The sequence below is a fragment of the Brassica oleracea genome, chromosome C4 (genome assembly GCF_000695525.1).
Source record: "Brassica oleracea var. oleracea cultivar TO1000 chromosome C4, BOL, whole genome shotgun sequence".
Lineage (NCBI taxonomy): Eukaryota > Viridiplantae > Streptophyta > Magnoliopsida > Brassicales > Brassicaceae > Brassica > Brassica oleracea.
Window position 1 is genome coordinate 20,941,902 of NC_027751.1, and position 18,009 is coordinate 20,959,910.

Here is an 18,009-nt window from a genome sequence, read left to right on the forward strand (position 1 = left end):
ACCATTAAGTTTGTTGCTGATCACAACAAACTCTTAACGTCCTAAACAGACTTAGCCATCTCGTGGAGATGACTCTCGTACATCCGACACAAGGATAATAGCGCTATAAAAGAAACCCAAAATTTTTGGTCAGCACTTCCTGGAGGCTTAAAAATTGTCCTTGGAGAGATGCTCGGTTCCAACCAGACAAGTCATATAAGCCGAGAACCTATCGCAGATTTTAAATCGGTATGGAATCAGGATGAAACTGAAACGGTATACGTAAGTTGAATTAGTCATCGCACCCTCTAAAACTAGGAGTAAACCTAGGTCTTGCCCTAAACCCAGCGCACTGGTCTCTAACATCTATAGACATAGTATCAAACACCCTGATACGAGATCCCAAAATTTGTCTCTTTTCTAATATTCGATCGTCTTCAATTCGAGCGTCTTCAGAAATCCCGCAAGTTTACACACTGCGGAAAACTCTCGAAACAGATCACAGATATAGCAGTTCACACATAGTTAGATTACGAGATGACAATTCGTAGTCTTCCTTCTACATCCATATAAAATGCCATCGGCAGCAACATGCCTGATAACCTCCACATAAAAACTAGACTATAAAGGTCTCGCTGGAAAACTAGTCATAAGAACCTTAACTCCAAGACGAACTACGAAAGGCTTGATCCCTTCAACAAGGGTACGTAGGCAGCCGTCATAAGGCGCAGCCCCAATCTTATCTCGGTCTACTTTTAGAAGACAGAGAAGACCACTTACCACAGACCTTTTCAACAATTAATTCCGTCTAACTCACCTAACTTGCCTAACTTGCAAGCCACTCGCTAGAACCTCACGCTAGAAGGTCATGGTTCTAACGAGCTGGGGGGCTACTTGTTGGGGTCAAAATCGGTCGCGACGGAATCAATGCCTGAAAGTCCGTAAAAATCGGCATGAACGTTTTTACGAAAAGTAATCTTCGTAAATAAATCTTTACGAAGAGCCTCGCGATAAAACCTTGTTCAAGTCTTGATTGAATCAAATACCGGCTGTCCCAAGGCAACTGACACGTATCTAAACCAGCCACGGACAAGCTAGAGTATGGCGATCGGACCACGAAAAAGCCAAGCACGATCGCTACGAAGCGACCAAGCATGCACACTGATATCCCTTGAAAGTTTGATGCAAATAAACGAAGTTTTGTTCCCGCTTGGTCGCCACGTTGGTGGGGTAAAAAACTGTCGCGACGAAGTTAACACTCAAAACATTCGAAGAAGAAAAATAAGAACTGTCTTCGACAAATTTTTTTCGGAAAAGATTCATTCTAACGATGAACTTTGCAAAGGAAACACGAGACATCGGAGAAAAGCCCAAAAAGGTCGCACGGTTGCTACATAGCGACCAAACGCACATCCCGCTCGGTCGCTACGTAGCAACCGAGCGTGCGTCCCGCTCGGTCCGCTACGTAGTGACCAAGCTCGAGCCAAGCTCGGTCGCTACGTACCGACCGAGCGCGCGACCGAGCTCGAGCCAAGCTCGGTCGCTACGTAGCGATCGAGCTCTTCTGAAACGTCGATACGACGCGAGTCCATGCATTCTCGTCTACCCTTCGATGCTATCTCCCGAAGACCGTAGCGAACCCATTTCATGTTTTCCGCCATTCGAAGTCATCTATCAAACTTTGCGGGGAAAACCGCGGAAAGTTCGTTCTTTATCGAAAGAAGCCGTAATAAACGCTTCGAGTCAAAAGACGGCCCAAAGGGACCTAAGACATGACTCAAGGCCCAATTTACGATTTCTTAAACAACCGCCCGTAAGCCGCATGACGGTTTACGCTTGGTTCGCAAGGAAAGATAAATGTCAAGTTTCCGCGGATAAATACGAAATTTTGAAGATAATTACGAAGAACGGGAAAAATGGAATATCCCCATTTTTATGCTATGACGGCTTAAGGCCAGAAGCGGAAAAGCGTAAACCGACCTAGGAGCGAGTATATAAGGAGTCCTAGGCGAGAGGCATGAAGAGGGACTTTTTCAGAGAAAAACTTAGCACTTAGAGCAATTAGGCAACTTTCTGTTTTTGTTATTTCGAGCTGCGATTCAATTAGGTTTAGCCGTCTTTGGGTTGCTAGAACTAGGAATCTCGCTGACAGCTCTCGAGCCCAGGCTTAGACCTTGTTGTAAACGCTCATACGCAAACTCGGAATAAGACTTCTCTTTGCTCTCTTTTTACGATTTTTATACTTTGTCATTGTTATCTCGTGTTCTGATTGCTTAGCGCATGGTATTAGCAGATATCCGGGACCTCTGGGAAATTAGGGTTCTCCTACTTTCCTAATTTAAACGGAAATCGACAGTGCGAATTTCGGTTCCCACATGCATGCACATATACCAGGAATATTCTCGAGAGAGTGTCTGAGGACTTTCCTATACTTGCGCAGTTTATTCAATAAGAACACAAGTTCTTCGTTGGTTAGGTTGGCGTTTACGATTACGGGGTAGAGAAAAGCATACCTGTGTCCGGCGGGCAATTGCTTTAACTCAATTTTTGGTGCTTTTTTGGAATCCCAATTTTCTAGAGTGGATGGTTGTCAAACGACGGCTTTTGAATATCGATCGACGTTAATTTCCAAATCGTCGTCCTCCACATCATCGACATTTGCTATTTCTACACTTGCGTCCATCAATCGCGCGTATTCATCAGCTCTGATGTCAATGCTAAATGTTTCCTCTTCGGTAGATGTGAGCACTTTTTTCAGGGGATCATCTGATCATTGATCTATGAAGGATTATTCAGCCAACTCAGAGATATCATCCATATTAGAGGTTTGTTTATCGATTAAGGGTTGCTTTATCAGTCTTTCCATATCGATGGTCACTGGAATGTTTCCATTGTTTAAACATATCCGACTTCCTTGACGTCGGTGATTGAACCAGTGGTTGCTAGAAATGGTCTACCTAAGAAGAGGGGATCGTTTGGTTTATTCTGGTATTTCAATACAACGAAATCCGTTGGTACATGACAGTCGTTAATTCTTATCGGCACGTCATCTAGTACTCCCTCAGGTACTCTAACTGTTCTATCAACAAGAACCAAAGTTATTTTGGTTGGCCTAAACTTGTTGTATCCCAGGGATATCGCGACAGAGTGTGGCATGAGATTCACGTTGGATCCTAGGTCACAAAGGGATCTAGGAAAACTCTTATTTCGTATGTTGCAATCTAGAACAAAAATGCCCGGATCAGGTCTCTTGATCGGAGTTTCGCCTTGGATTATTGCACTCACTTCCTCCGAAAGTATCATGACGCTGTGTTCAGCAGCTGGGAGGCTGTTGGATACCATATCCTTTACATATTTCTTAGTGGCATTTCCAACGTTATTTTATCGAATGCTTTCCTGCAGATCGCTTTATCCAATTCTCGCTTAGTTTGCGTCTTGTTAGGAGGAAAGGGTAGCAAAGTCCTATACACTCTCTCTACTTCCAGCTTGGCCGGAGTCGAGTGTCAATTGACATTGCTTTCATTATGTCCATTGATATTTACCATAGTCGGTCGATCGACATCTTTCCCTTCTTGTCGATCGTTATTTACCGTAGTCGGTCGATCGTCATTATTCCCTTCTTTTTGATCGATTTCCACATCTTCTTCCGACTCCTCCTCTTCTTCATCTAGGTTAATCGTTGCTTTCTTAGCTTCAGGGGGTTTTCTGCGGAAGTGATTTCTGCAGTGTTCGGGGTAAGGCATTTTCCGCTCCTTAGCAACACAACACAAACTTGACGTCTCGGGTTGGTGTCAGTTCTTCCACGAAGGAATCCTTCATCCCTTCTGACAAACCCAGCGTTATGCGCAACTTGGCTATCCAATTTCTTGACATGGTCACTCAAAGTTTCAAACTTATCATGTAAATCTGAATACGCAGAATACACTTTTCCATCGAGAACCGCACTCATTTTCTGCTGCCCTTTTAGAACTTTTCCCATCATAGATTCCAGCTTGCTCTTATGAGTGTTTTCTTACTTGTAGGTCCTTGTGAATTTCGCTGCTGATCGGCAAGTCTTTGTTTGCGAAACCCAGTTTCATCGATGAGGTCTACATGCTCTTCTTCTCTCCTCCACGTAGAAAGGTCTGACTCTCATCGGTAAACCGAACTTTCTCATCTCCACGTAGAAAAGCATGAACTGAATCGAACGTTTCTTTCACATCAGATATCCGATCTCCATTCGAATTATCGGCCATCTTCCTCGTCTCGAGATCAGTCTTCTTGGCACTAGTGCTAGACGCCACATTTTCAATGAGCCATGTAGCTTCTTCAGGTGTCTTGGTTTTGACGATTCCCTTGACTTAGTATGTCCAGTCAAGACCTCCGAAGAAATTATTAAGTAGCTGGATTTTGGGAAAACCATGGCACGGGCAGTCTCGCTGGTATGCTTTGAATCTCAACCAAGAAGCCTTAAAAGACTCAGTAGTGCCTTGAGAAAAGTTATAGATCTTATTCCTAAATTCCTCGGTTCGTGCATCATCAAAGAAGTTGTTGAGGAAGACGCTTTTGATGTCACTCCAGCAAGTCAAAGATCCTCGCTGCAATTGTTTCACTCAGTGAGTCGCATGTCCAGCCAAGGAGTGCGGGAAGAGTTTGCAAATTAGGTAGTCTTCAGAGACTCCATGCACCTTGATATTAGACACAAAGTCCTCAAGTGCTTCGATATGGTCTATGCGGTTTTCATTAGGAAGACCATGAAAGGGGTGCTGACTTACTAGAGAAAAATATTTGGGTTTCAGTTCAAAGTCTTTTCTTTGAATTGCTGGAGGATGGATAGCAGACCTGTTAGTGTAGAACCGATCAGGTCTGTTGCAATCTCCAATAGGAATTGGAGCATTCAAATTAACAGCTATTCCAATAGGAATTGGAGCCCTATGTCTCTAATTGATTTGGTTTGATGCATTGCATACTCGACCTTTTTGATCTCGTAGAACTACTTTTCCATTATTGAAATAGGTAAGAACATACTTACCTGCTTCCGGCAGGATGGCGTCGATCGATATTGGTAGTGGAGTGTCGATCGAATTTTCTGTGTACCCGTCGCTCGATGTTGTTGTCTCAGCGTCGATCGATTTCGGGCCAAAATTCATGTCTTCCATCTTAAGTACTTGTGTCAGCAGGGAAAGAGGGAAAAATTTAGCAGATTCAGTAACAAAATCTAGAGTATATTCTAAACTTAATCTAATGGTAATAAGAAAGAGTCCCCGGCAATGGCGCCAAATTTGATATCACTAAAATTACCCTAAGGAGTGAATTACTCTCTCAAATAGATGTTCAGATGCAGTACTTAGGGATCAAATCCACAGAGACTCTAGGATTACACAATAGATTTATAGTCTTTGAAATAAGGCAAGATTAATAGGTTTATAGGTTTTAAAGCAGTAAATGAATTGGTGAGCAAGGTTATTGCTCGATTGGTTTGTTTTGAGGTTTGTAACAGTTGGGAGAATAGCTAGATTCAGGTATATTCTCAGCTATGAAAAGTAAATAACTTAATTTGGGTTTTTAGGGGTTTATTGATATTAATTATTCTTGAATTCAAACTCATATATAATAAATTTTATTATCTAATGTGAATCTCGGATTTCAACTATCGTACATTAATCGCGAGAAAGTGTCGACCGATGATTCGTTAAGAATATCGATCGATACACCTTTCAAAATATCGATCGACAGAACTATCGCTGCGTCGATCGATGCTTCTTCCAGAAAGCTTTACGGACATGTTTGATTTATATTCTCTAACTTACTAGATCAACTCTCCTTTGTATCTAGTTAGTTAGATCATACTAGTTTATTTTCAGGTATTGAGTCAAGCAATGGCTTGATCTCAATTAATCCTAAGATCTAAGATTTAGGGTTTATCAACCCTAAGCTTAGTAGTAAGAACAACTAGATGAAGCGTAGCATCCCCGATCCTAGATAGGATAGTTCGGGATGAGACATGGTGCGAGGAGACGCACCTGTCAGGTCATCAGACCTAAAGACAAGCGTATCATGGCTCAAAGAAATGGTTAGGGGCATGATAGGGCTGAGACTTAACCAGGACAAGGCAAAGACAAGCTCAACGGAGCTGGACGAGTGATCCGGTAGCTAGGCAAGGCAATGGCCGAGCTCGTTTAGCTTGGGGAAGCTCGATGGTAGCTCAGTCAGTACACATTAGCTAGTGGAGATAGACTAACTCACTCAGCTGAAGGTAGCTAGCAATCAGATCAACTCAGCTGGGCTGAGTGTTCATGTTCAAGGCGGTTAGGCGGTTACATGAGTGGTTATGGCGGCTTGGCTAGATGGTGTGGCCGTGGTGTTGGACGATCAGTCTAAGGGTTCACGCCTTGGAGCCAGGCTTGAAATCGACAGGAAAAGGACCAGTTGGAGGCAGTTGGGATGCGGCCACAACTCCCACCCCTTCGCCCCTTGGGCGGTTCTGACCCCCTCTCTCTCTATAAATACAAGGCCTTGGGGTCAGATTTCTACACACAATTTCTTAGGGAAACCTCTGCCAAAATCGTGAGAGAGAATCCCAAAGAAAGAAAGAAAGAGAGAGAGACCGGCGGTTTAGAGAGAGAACCGTGGGAAGGCTTGGCTGTTTCGGTGTGAGTCTGATCGTGGGAGACAAGGTCTGAAGAGATGGACACCAGACAAAAAGAGAAGGAGAAAGACAAGGAGAAGGAGATGGAGCCAGGAGAGAGAACGCCTAAGGTCAGTGGTGTACACGGCAAGCAAACGGCCCTAGCTGGCGGTTGTTCCGATCGGGCTTGTGGCTGATTTGAGAGCCAGTTACATCATCTCTTCTAATTCATATTCTCTTCTATATATTGTGGTTGTATGTGGATTGATCAGACAGGGAATACTGAACCCAGGCATTGGCCGGTTCAGGATCAGAAACCTTGGCCTTTAGCCGGACTGTTCATGATCAGAATCTAACACTTCTTGGCCGATTTGTTGGAATCTGATTATGGGAATCTCTTAGTTGGGATTTATCAGGGATTATCATGAATTTTAATTAGTTTTTGGGAATTTATCTGAGTATGTCATTTTGGGACAGAACCTAGTTCTTAAGGAACCAAACGATGCATGATTAGAAACTGATGTTAGGATATCAGATTGTTATTGATTGATGTGTATGGATTGGTTTCAGGATCTGACTTGGATCGTGGTAAAGCTAAGGAATCATGAAGACTCAGGCCTTGGGGAGATGTGTGGTGTATGGGTAGACTTTGTTAGGAATGAACTTATGATAGCCTATTGTGCAAACTGAATGATATGAACCTATGTATGAATTTCATTTGATATTAATACAACTGATTTGCGCCTTATGCTTCATTCTGTTTATCTGATTGTTTATGAACCTCAATGGACTTGAAATGAACTTAGAAATTATGGACTTAAAACCGGAATCAACTAGATAAGTATAAGGCATAAAGGCCGCAGATCAGTTTGGGCCTAAGGGCCGGGATCGGGTCTTACAAGTTGGTATCAGAGCATGCTTGATTCTAGGATTTGTTTGGGGTTATGTGTTCACCACACGTCCGGCTGCTGAGTCTCATGGTTTGGTTGTTATGTTTGATGTTTTGTTTTGTCTTAAGGATTACATGAGGTTTATAAGTTTGGACTAACCTTGTGTGTTTTATCCTAAGGGTACTAAGAGGAATAAGTCTCGGAAAGGAAAGGAAGCAGCTGGCGCATCCGGACAGGCAGTGGCGGATGGTACCAATCCGGCCCGAGTGTTGCCAGCTCAGACTGGAGTGGTCAACAATGAGATGGGAGAGCCTGAAGTGCCGATCATTCTTACTGAGGTTCAGGTTGATGATGTTGATAATCAGCAGGAGCTGAGAGATTAGGAGGGAGTTGAATCCTCCCATGCTGGGGAATGGGCTGGTCTGAACAGAGGCGCGAAAGAGTTGATTGAGCCGTCCATGAAGGACGTGTTGGCCGCGGTCCAGATGATGGGCACGCAAGTGCTGGCTTTGACTAGGGCGTTCACTCCCTTGGTGAATTCCTCAGTAGGCAAGGTCACGCCAGCTCAGACGACAGCTCAAGAAACTCAGACGGTAGCTCAGACAGCTCGGGTTGCAGCTCAAGTAGCTTAGACAGCTGCACAAGGAGCTCGGACAGCTGCACAGACGGTCGAGGATCGAGCTGTGGATGATGTAGAGGTTATGGAGATTGATCCTCCTGCTGCTAGACCAGCTAGGCGAGTGGATTACCTCAGTGTGCTAGCTCACATATCTAAGCTAGGCACTAAGCAGTTCTCGGGGAGTGTTGATCCCCTGAGGTAGAGAGTGGAGGAGCCGGCTGGTTCGCAAATTCAGCTCAACTCGTTGCCCTGAGGACTATAAGAAGGACATTACGGTTCACTTCCTGGAAGGTGACGCACACAACTGGTGGTTGGCTCTGGATAAGCGGACCAACTGAGCTATTGAACGCTTCCCTGATTTTGAGGTTAAGTTCAACCACAAGTACTTTCCAGCTGAGGCGTGGGATCACCTAGAGGCTAAGTTCTTGGACCTGGTCCAGGGTTGCAAGACAGTTCGTGAGTATGAAGAGGAGTTCAACCTTCTCAGACGTTACGTGGGTAAGGAGCTGGAGGACAAGACAGTTCAGGTCCGAAGGTTCATCAAGGGCCTAAGGGTCGAGCTCCGGACTTACTGCTCCGTCCGCACTTTCCACACAGTGTCCGAGCTAGTTGAAAGTATGGCCATGACGGAGACTAACCTCGCTGAGGAGGCCAAGCTGAAATCTAGGAGTCAGACAACCTCTAGTAGTCACAGTGGTGACCGGAAACGCAAGATGGACCAGACTGAGGAGGGTAAGACCTCAAGTGGTAGGCCTGAGTGTCCCAAGTGTGGTAGACACCACGGCGGTGAGTGCTGGAAGGCTATGGGGGCCTGTACCCATTGTGGTAAGATGGATCACTCAGCTCGGGACTGTCCAGGGCCGGAGTATGGTCGCAGGCAAGGGTCAAGTGGTGATTCCAGAGGATGCCACTACTGTGGTCAGGCGGGACACTTCCGTAGGGAATATCCTAAGTTGCTTGCGGAGCAGGGCAAGGGACGTGGTGAGGCCAGCAAGCTGAGCCATAACCAAGGCCAGACCTCCCTGCCGCGAGTCTTTGAGCTGTCCAAGGACACAGACGCGACAGGACCATTCAAGGCGATCACTGGTAATGATTCTTGACTTATGCTTTTTCAATTCAGTAGAATTGCATGGTACAGAACCTAGAACGGATTAGATACTTAGACTAGGTATTTGTAGGGACCCTAAGTATTGGTGGTGTGGAAACACACTTACTTTTTGATTCTATAGCTACACATAGTTTTGTAAGTCCAGAGTTGATCGGAAAGGGTTTGGTCCAGATTGGAACGGGGGATGATCCCTGCATAGTGAGTGCGGCTGGAAGGCAAATGATGCATTCACTAGGGCTGGTAAGGGATGTCCCAGTGATGATCCAGGACAGGGTTGTGCATGTGGATCGGGTTGTCATCCGCCTTAAGAATCACTAGGTGATATTAGGCATGGACTGGCTTGGAAAGAATCGGGCCACATTAGACTGTCATCGAAGAAGGGTGCAGTTTGATAGTGGGTGTGGACCTCCGATCTGGTTCCAAGGTGTGTGTCCGACCTCTAGGAGCTTAGTGGTTTCAGCAATCCAAGCGGAAAGGATGCTTGCCAAGGGTTGTGAGGCTTATATAGCCACAATCACCACTAAGGAGGTCGTAGGGGGTGGTGACCCAGATAGGATTCTGCTGGTCAGAGAGATTGAGGATGTGTTTCGGGGGCTACAGGGCATTCCCCCTGATAGGGCTGACCTGTTCATAATAGACCTGGAACCAGGGACGGTGCCATTGTCTAAAAGTCCCTATCGTATGGCTCCTGCCGAGATGGCCGAGCTAAAGAAACAACTGGAAGAGTTGTTGGACAAAGGGTTTATACGCTCGAGTGTCTCGCCTTGGGGAGCACCAGTCATGTTCGTTAAGAAAAAGGATGGTAGCTTTAGGCTGTGTATTGATTACCGAGGGTTGAATAGGGTGACTGTGAAGAAGAAGTACCCATTACCCCGGATTGATGAGTTGTTGGATCAACTCAAGGGAGCCAAGTGGTTTTCCAAGATTGATTTGGCCTCAGGGTATCATCAGATCCCAATTGAGCCCAATGATATACGGAAGACGGCGTTCCGGACCAGGTACGGACACTATGAGTTTGTGGTTATGCCATTTGGTCTGACAAACGCCCCAGCAGCGTTCATGAAGATGATGAATGGTATATTCGGAGACTTTCTGGATGAATTTGTAATCATCTTCATAGATGACATACTAGTATATTCCAAAAGCAAAGAAGACCATGAGAGGCATCTCAGGGTGGTGTTGGAACGGCTCAGGGAACAGAAGCTCTTTGCTAAGTTGAGCAAGTGTAGTTTCTGGCAGAGAAGTATTGGCTTCCTTGGACACATTGTTTCAGATCAGGGTGTGTCCATAGACCCGGAAAAGATTATGTCTATACGGGAATGGCCATAACCTAAGAACGCTACTGAGGTTAGGAGTGTTTTGGGCTTGGCTGGTTATTGTTGGAAGTTTGTCAAGGGGTTCGCGAGCCTGGTTCAGCCCATGACACAGCTAACGGGAAAGGACGTGAAGATCGCCTGGTAAGATGGATGTGAGGATAGCTTCTCTGCATTGAAGAACATGTTGACCTGTGCACCAGCCCTGGTCTTGCCGGAGGCGGATCAGCCATATGTGGTGTACACAGACTCGTCCATCACATGATTAGGATGCGTTCTGACTCAACATGGAAAGGTGATTGGTTATGCCTCCAGACAACTAAGGAAGCATGAGGGTAATTACCCAACACACGACCTGGAGATGGCGGCCGTGGTGTTTGCGCTAAAGATATGGAGATCATATATGTACGGAGCTAAAGTACAGATTCTCACCGACCATAAGTGTTGGGGAAAAATACTCAGGTATCATTTTCCTCTGAACCCCAGGCAGGACCCTGATCTCCGGATCCCCGTTCCAGAAGCGTTCTGGGTCCCCAGTATCGAGTACCCCGTATCGGTTCCAGGAACCGCCTCCAGCTCCAAGAAAAGCCAAATTGCTGATAAGGGGAATCTTCCATATTTTCGAATATGGAAGACTTTCATCTACTCCAACCGACAAGAACCGACCTATAGATGACTATATAAAGGGAACCCAAACCCTTTTAGGCTTAGAGATTATACTTAGACGACTAGGGTTAGGGTTCATACCAAAAATACTTGTAATCCTTGCTTGTCTACTCAATAAATATCTCTTCAAGTCTCTTTTTCTCTAATCTCTCATAAAACCCTTACGAAATACCTATAAATCTATACGAAACCAAGCTTATCCATCGTTCCGTAGTACTCTGAAAGATCCTACACAAAAAATCCCCTAACAGTTTGGCGCTAGAAGGAGGGGAGTAATCTAAACTACGTGACGATGGCGGTGGATGACCAAGACAACACGTCAGAATCTACTCCTAGAGAAGCCGAGCTACAAAGGCAACTCGACGGATTACAAAGCCATGTAACCGAATTGCGCAAGGATCGGGAAGCTACGGAGGACCCTGATCTTTCCTCCGAAGTTCAGAGCTTAAAGGAAAAGCTAGACGAACACTCGAAGCAGCTGGAGCAAAGTGCTGAGAAGCTTACTCAGCTCGAATCTGAAAACCTTGTTCTCCGAGACAAGAATCAAGCCCTCAACACGACAAGCAACAAGAAGTGTTGCTTCCGCACACAGGTCCGATCCATGCCAAGCCTGGACACACCCAACACCGCAGGAAGTACCGCTCGACAGCCTTTAGATGAAGCCGGGGCATCAGGAGAAAAAGCTGGAGATACCCAAGTCCATGAAACAATATCCAGCAACTTCGAGCCAGACGCCGAGAAAGAAACATCTGAAGGAGCCGCGGCATTGCAGTCCTCATTGACCACCAACCTGGATCAGATGTTCTCCAAGAAGCTTGACGCCATGCAATCTATGGTAGAAAGGCTTCCCGGGGTGGCACCTCTGATTTGGAAAAGTAGTCTCGGTTCTTACGCCGATACTCCTTTCACAGAAAACATTGCCCTGATCAAAATGGCGAGAAAATTCTCTTTCCCCAACATAAAGGTATATGACGGAACCGGCGACCCAGACGACCACATCGCTCAGTACAAACAAAGGATGCTAGCTGTAGCACTCCCAAGGGAGTTCCACAAGGCTACCATGTGCAAGGGATTCGGCTCAACCCTGATCGGACCCACATTGCATTGGTACATCAACTTACCCATCGGATCCATATCTTCATTTGCGGCCCTCAGCGATAAGTTCGTAGAGCAGTTCGCAAGTAGCCGGAGCCTGGAGAAAACCTCGGACAGCCTCTACAAAATCCTCCAGCATCGGGTCGAACCCCTTCGTGATTATATAGCTCGCCTCAATCAGGAAAAGGTATCGATCCCCGAATTCAACATCACTACGGAAATCTCAGCCTTCAAAAGAGGCTTACTCCTAGACGAGGATCTCTATAAGGAACTAACCAAGTACCAGTGCAAGACCATGGAAGACGTATTGTCTCGAGCATGGGCCCAAGTGAAATGGGAAGAGGATGTCGCAAGCCGCGCCAAGGCTTAACAGAAACAAGATCAAAAAGCAGCCAGGCAAGACCGAAACGATAGAGACGAGAGGTCCTCCCAAAAACCCCTGAAAGATCAAGGAGGCAGGAACCGGGGCAGGTACATGAGCCATCCTCTCGAGAGAGCGGAAGGGAATTCGGTGTCTACCTGGCCAGATATCTCACACTTGTCTGTATCCCAACCAGAGCTAATCAACGCCCTAAGGCAGATGGGTCAACATGTTAAATGGCCCCCGAAGATGAGGGCACCCCATTCCTTCCGGAACCCCGACCTCTGGTGTGAGTTCCACCGTGACCATGGTCACAAGACGGAGGAATATGTCCGGGAATATCTCCGGGAATTCCTCTCAGAAAAGGCGAAGAACCTCTTAAGCAAGGAGACACCCAGGAAATATGCTGAAACCAAGCCCGCCTCACCACCTCGCCAAGATAGAGTAATCCATGTCATATCTGGAGGTTCAGAGATAAGCAGCATAAGCCATGCAGCTGCAAAGATAAGCGGCCTAAGACGTCTAAATAAAAATGACTACTCTTGGGAACAGACGAGATGAGCTTCACGGCGAAGGAGCAAGAGAAGGTCCTGGCTCCCCATCATGACGCTCTAGTAGTATCGCTTACCGTAGCAAACTGCTTGGTAAGGAGGATCCTAGTAGATAACGGAAGCTCCAGCAACATCATCTTCCAGGCTGCCTATCAGGACCTGGGGTTGGATGAAAGTGCCAAAACTGGAAAGCCAACCCCGCTCATGGGATTCAGCGGAGAGGTGAATCAAACCGCCGGTGAAGTGGTCCTTCCAGTCTATGCTGAAGGAATCAACATGTCAACTAAGTTCCTCCTCGTCGACTACCAATCATCCTACAACATGATCTTGGGAAGACAGTGGATCCATGATATGGGAGCTGTCCCCTCAACACTCCATCAAATGGTGAAGTTCCCTACTCCCTGGGGCATCAAGGTCGTCAGGGGTGATCAAGAAAATTCTCGATCCTGCTACCAGACCACCTTAAAGGGGAAGACAAAGGTCTTATAGCAATTACAGCATGGGTCCCGAGCTCCACACGTATTGGGACCAGAGACTAACAACAAGAAAGGTACGCGACGAGTTAGAAACGAGAGAAGGAGGCCGAGGAATTCTCCCCGGCTTAACATCGATCGCTTCGCATGGTCTCTTTTGTATTCGAATGGAGCTAGTTCGAAGGTAGTCAAAACCCAAAGTCCTTTCGATTCAAGGCCCGGATACGAAGCATCATATCTGGAGAACCGGATACCCGCGGCGATAACCCCAAGGAAGAGTTCAGGGTCGAGCATCCGCGCTAAACTCATAAGCTCCAGCAGGTTCGGCCCAGAGAAGCTTCATTCCCCAGCTCGGAGAGGGCGACGGTCCGCAGGTGTCATCTCCACATGTTGTCAGATACCTCGGCACCCCGAAAACTCCAGCCAGATAAGGAGTACCTAGAAGCATGATGAGATACCTCATTTTCCTTGTAAAGGACCACTCGGGAGACCAATCTTCTGCGTACACTCGGAAGGGATCAGACCTCAGAAAGCTTTCGAAGTCCTCAATCAACCAGGTGGAGACGATCGCAGACCCTGTCCAACGAATCCTAAATCCCCGACGACACCTTGGCCATTCCAAAGGAGGGGCACGCACATCGAAGCAGGATCATCCATGACGCCGGGGCAGAAGATCTCTTAACCCCCCAAGGTCCCGAAGAAAATAGCTACTTGTATAGGATCCCTGGGGCAAGCTCAACCTACGAGCAATGCAAGGACCCATAGATTAGAAGAGAACCCGATAATCCCTGGGAGAAAACTAGTAGACAAACCACATGGAGTACTCGATCCCCGACTGGCTATCCCCCAGATGTTGAAAGGAGGAACCCTCTCTGCATTGAGCACAACCCCAAGGATCATCATCGAGGAAACACCAAGCTGTCGGCCCGGGACCAACCCAACCGATGGCACACGACCAGGGGCCATGCTGAGCAAGATGAGACGGGGATCTCCCACCAAGGGGACGAGGTTCTACGACAGGACAGAGTCTACGAGCTATCAAAAAGCAAAGGTAAAACGTAGTCTACCTATTTGGAACACCTTGCAACCTATTATTCTATATTAGGATCCCCATATCTCGATTTATATTACTCTATTATCTATTGTTTAAGCATTTTGGTTTCCTAGTTATATGTATGCTAAGAGTCTCCGGAGAAATCTTATATAATGAAATAGTTCCGACTATAAAAGTAGTGGGAAAGCCACAATACTTAAAGGGGCATATAGGGCTGGATCAGGTTCCACGAAACCTTCGAATCCCAGCTCAACCTCACTGATACGTGGTATTTCCATGTGAAAACAAATGGGTATGAGACATAAAGCAGGAATTGGTTTGCACAAACCTGAGTATGCTTTCGATACTACCTAAAACCTCTGTATAACCTAAGGCATATCGGGGTCCCCAAAAATCATACGAGCAAGTACCTGTATTAAAACGCTCTAGGCTATACAATACATGGGACGCTATATAAGTGCCAAAGTATTGTGACATACATGGAGCACTCGACTGCTTGACCAGACGTGGAGAGTTGTAAAGTCTGGCACTTGGATTTTCATCCACACCAGCAAAACTTTAATATGTCTGATAGTGGCTTCTGCAGAGGCAGCATGCAGCACGGGAACTCGATAGTGACCAGCTTCCGAGCGGTAGAATGCGAAATCCCTACAGGTACCGGTAGTAGTCTCTCTTAGGGAGGCGGAATACGGTCCCTGAGAAACGATAATTCCGGGTCAACACGAAACCCGGGTCTAAGCCCACAGGTCCTATGACAAAACTTTCACGAGAAATCCCAAGAACTCTCAAAATATTGAAAGACCTCAGGGTCCAAATAAACTACGGACCCAAGGTCGATAATCATGCTAGGATTCCAGGGGTCGGTCCCAGGAACCCATAAACTTCAGGGTCCAAGGCCGACCGGATCCCCCAGGAATCAGGAGTGATTCCCACCATGAAACGATTCAACACGCAAAGTAGGGGCTAAAGAATCAATTCAACGAAAACGCACAAAAGGAGTCAAAAGCAACAATCTATTAAAAAGGGACCGCAAAGGATCTTCATTCGAAACAGTAGTAGACATTACTCAAAAGAAAAAAGCTCAAAACACCAGCATAAAAAGAAAAAAAGGCATCTCTAAACGTTAAAAAAGAAGGATCTCCAGAGTATCGCGATCCTGCTGCAGATCCCGAGGTAGCTGCTTGAACCGGTCCTCCAGTCATCAGCTGGTCAACTCCTTCAGCCCAGAATAGGTAACAGCGATATTCTTCTTCCTGATTCCAGTGATCCACTTCCTTCTCCAGCCACTCCTTCATAAGCTCCCATCTAGCCGTTAGCTCTCGCCCAGAGGACTGATTGGTCCCAATGGAACGCCATACCCCGCACTTGGTTACGAAGGAAAAAAAATTCGGTGAGCAATCTCTGATGAACAACCATAGGAGAGATACGAGCGGGTGGAGCTTCAGTAGCAGCCAGAGAAACGAAAGAAGGACCAGAGACCGACGAAGCAGCTCTAACCTGTCTTGGGGGAGGAGTATAAAAGGGTTGTCTCTTTCGGGTCTTTGCCTTTTGATACTCATCATAGATAATCGAAACCGGAAGCCTCGCAACGTTCCCTCAACGTTCCCTGATGAAACACAGCACAAAAAATTAGAAGAAAGAATTGCAGCAAGATGAAAGCAAAGAACGGAATCCCACCCCACACACGACTATGACGTAGAGCCTCCTTGTTCATCAGGAAGTTCACCCACCGGAATCGTTGAGGAACTCCCAACACGAGCTTCTCCACTACCTCCCCGATGAAAGACACTGGACGAGCTACATATGTCATCATAATAAAACATCAGTTCCGGACAAGCAGCAAAAACAAGACGAAGAAGGTAACTTACCCACGGTACGCCAAAACGAAGGATATGGAGACGATCCTTGAATCTTCACAAATGAAAATACCGTTTGTCCCAATCGTCTCCAAAAGGATAGTTACCCTTGATTCCCCTTGAAGGCTCCTCTACCAAAGGAGTACCATCGCGAGACCGAAGGTGATAGAATCCCAGCCTGCTCACCAATGGAGCGAAATAGTAGGAGTACAAGATCTCATGTACTCCAACGACAAAGCCATGAAATTCCCCAAGAACTTAAATAGCCATTAGAGTTCTCCAGGTCAGGGGAGTAAGCTGAGAAGGATAGAAGCCAAAGAATGAAGACACCTCGGCAACGATAGAGGGGACGCCAACTCGGAAACCTGCCTCCAGATACGCTTTATAGTTGGCTATCTCATCAGATCCTCCATCCGGAGCCGTTCAAACTCGGAAGGACATCTCATCACACCGAGGGAGGAATCACACACTTCTTCCGAATATTGATAAGGCTCTCCTTCTGGATCTCATAACGCCGGCCATCATCGAGGAAGTAGGAGCAACGCTGCCTCAGGGGTGCCATCGGAACTGCCTCATTATCAGCTTCTGAAATCTCACCCAGACGGAGGTAGGAGATGAGAAAGGGTTGGCGGAGAGACGACGCGGTCTTGTACGTCCACCCACGAACGAAGACGGGAAAGCTGAGGTATCGGTATTCATCTCAGAAGAACAGAAGATCAGAAGCTCAAGACGGGTTGGAGCTACTGGAATACGTTGCAAATCATTATATACACCAAGTTTCTCTTCCCCTAGAGCTGAAAAAAGGAAATATTCATATTGTCCGATATTCTGAAGGATCGTCAAAAGTGACCAGGCCTGGAAGAAAAGGAAAGGACGATCTTCACGAAAAAAGGAGTACGCCGCGAAAAAGGAAATTCTATGCGAAGGAATAAAGGCCGAAGATGTCCTCTTCAAGATATCGGATCTCAAGAATCTCCAGAAGAGATCATCGAAACTCCAGACTATGTCCTCCATGTCAGATTCAAAGAACCTGATGAAACACTACCAAGGCTGGGTCCTCTATAGAGAAACTGTCTCTCACTTGGGTCCGAAGAAGAAATTCCAGCCTACGAAGAACCCAAAAGATGAGCTCCTGGAATGCTGTCCTGCCCGAGGGATACCTGCTGAGAATGAGCAACCCCGGTTGACTTGAGTGCAAAGGTTATTCACTGAAATCGATGATGAAATCGAGAAATAAGGGGCAAACTGTTGGGGAAAAATACTAAGGTATCATTTTCCTCCGAGCTCCAGGCAGGACCCTGATCTCCGTATCCCCGTTCCAGAAGCGTTCTGGGTCCCCAGTATCGAGTACCCCAGTATCGGTTCTAGGAACCGCCTCCAGCTCCAAGAAAAGGCAAATTGCCGATAAGGGGAATCTTCCATATTTCTGAATATGGA

At 46.5% G+C, this 18,009-nt stretch overlaps 1 protein-coding gene across 1 annotated transcript; it reads right to left on the reverse strand.

Annotated features, from left to right (window-relative positions):
* Positions 1-2,874: 2,874 nt before the first annotated feature.
* Positions 2,875-3,321, reverse strand: LOC106338357. Its single transcript, XM_013777353.1, has one exon. The coding sequence runs from the start codon at positions 3,319-3,321 to the stop codon at positions 2,875-2,877; it is 447 nt and encodes a 148-aa protein (XP_013632807.1).
* Positions 3,322-18,009: the final 14,688 nt, after the last annotated feature.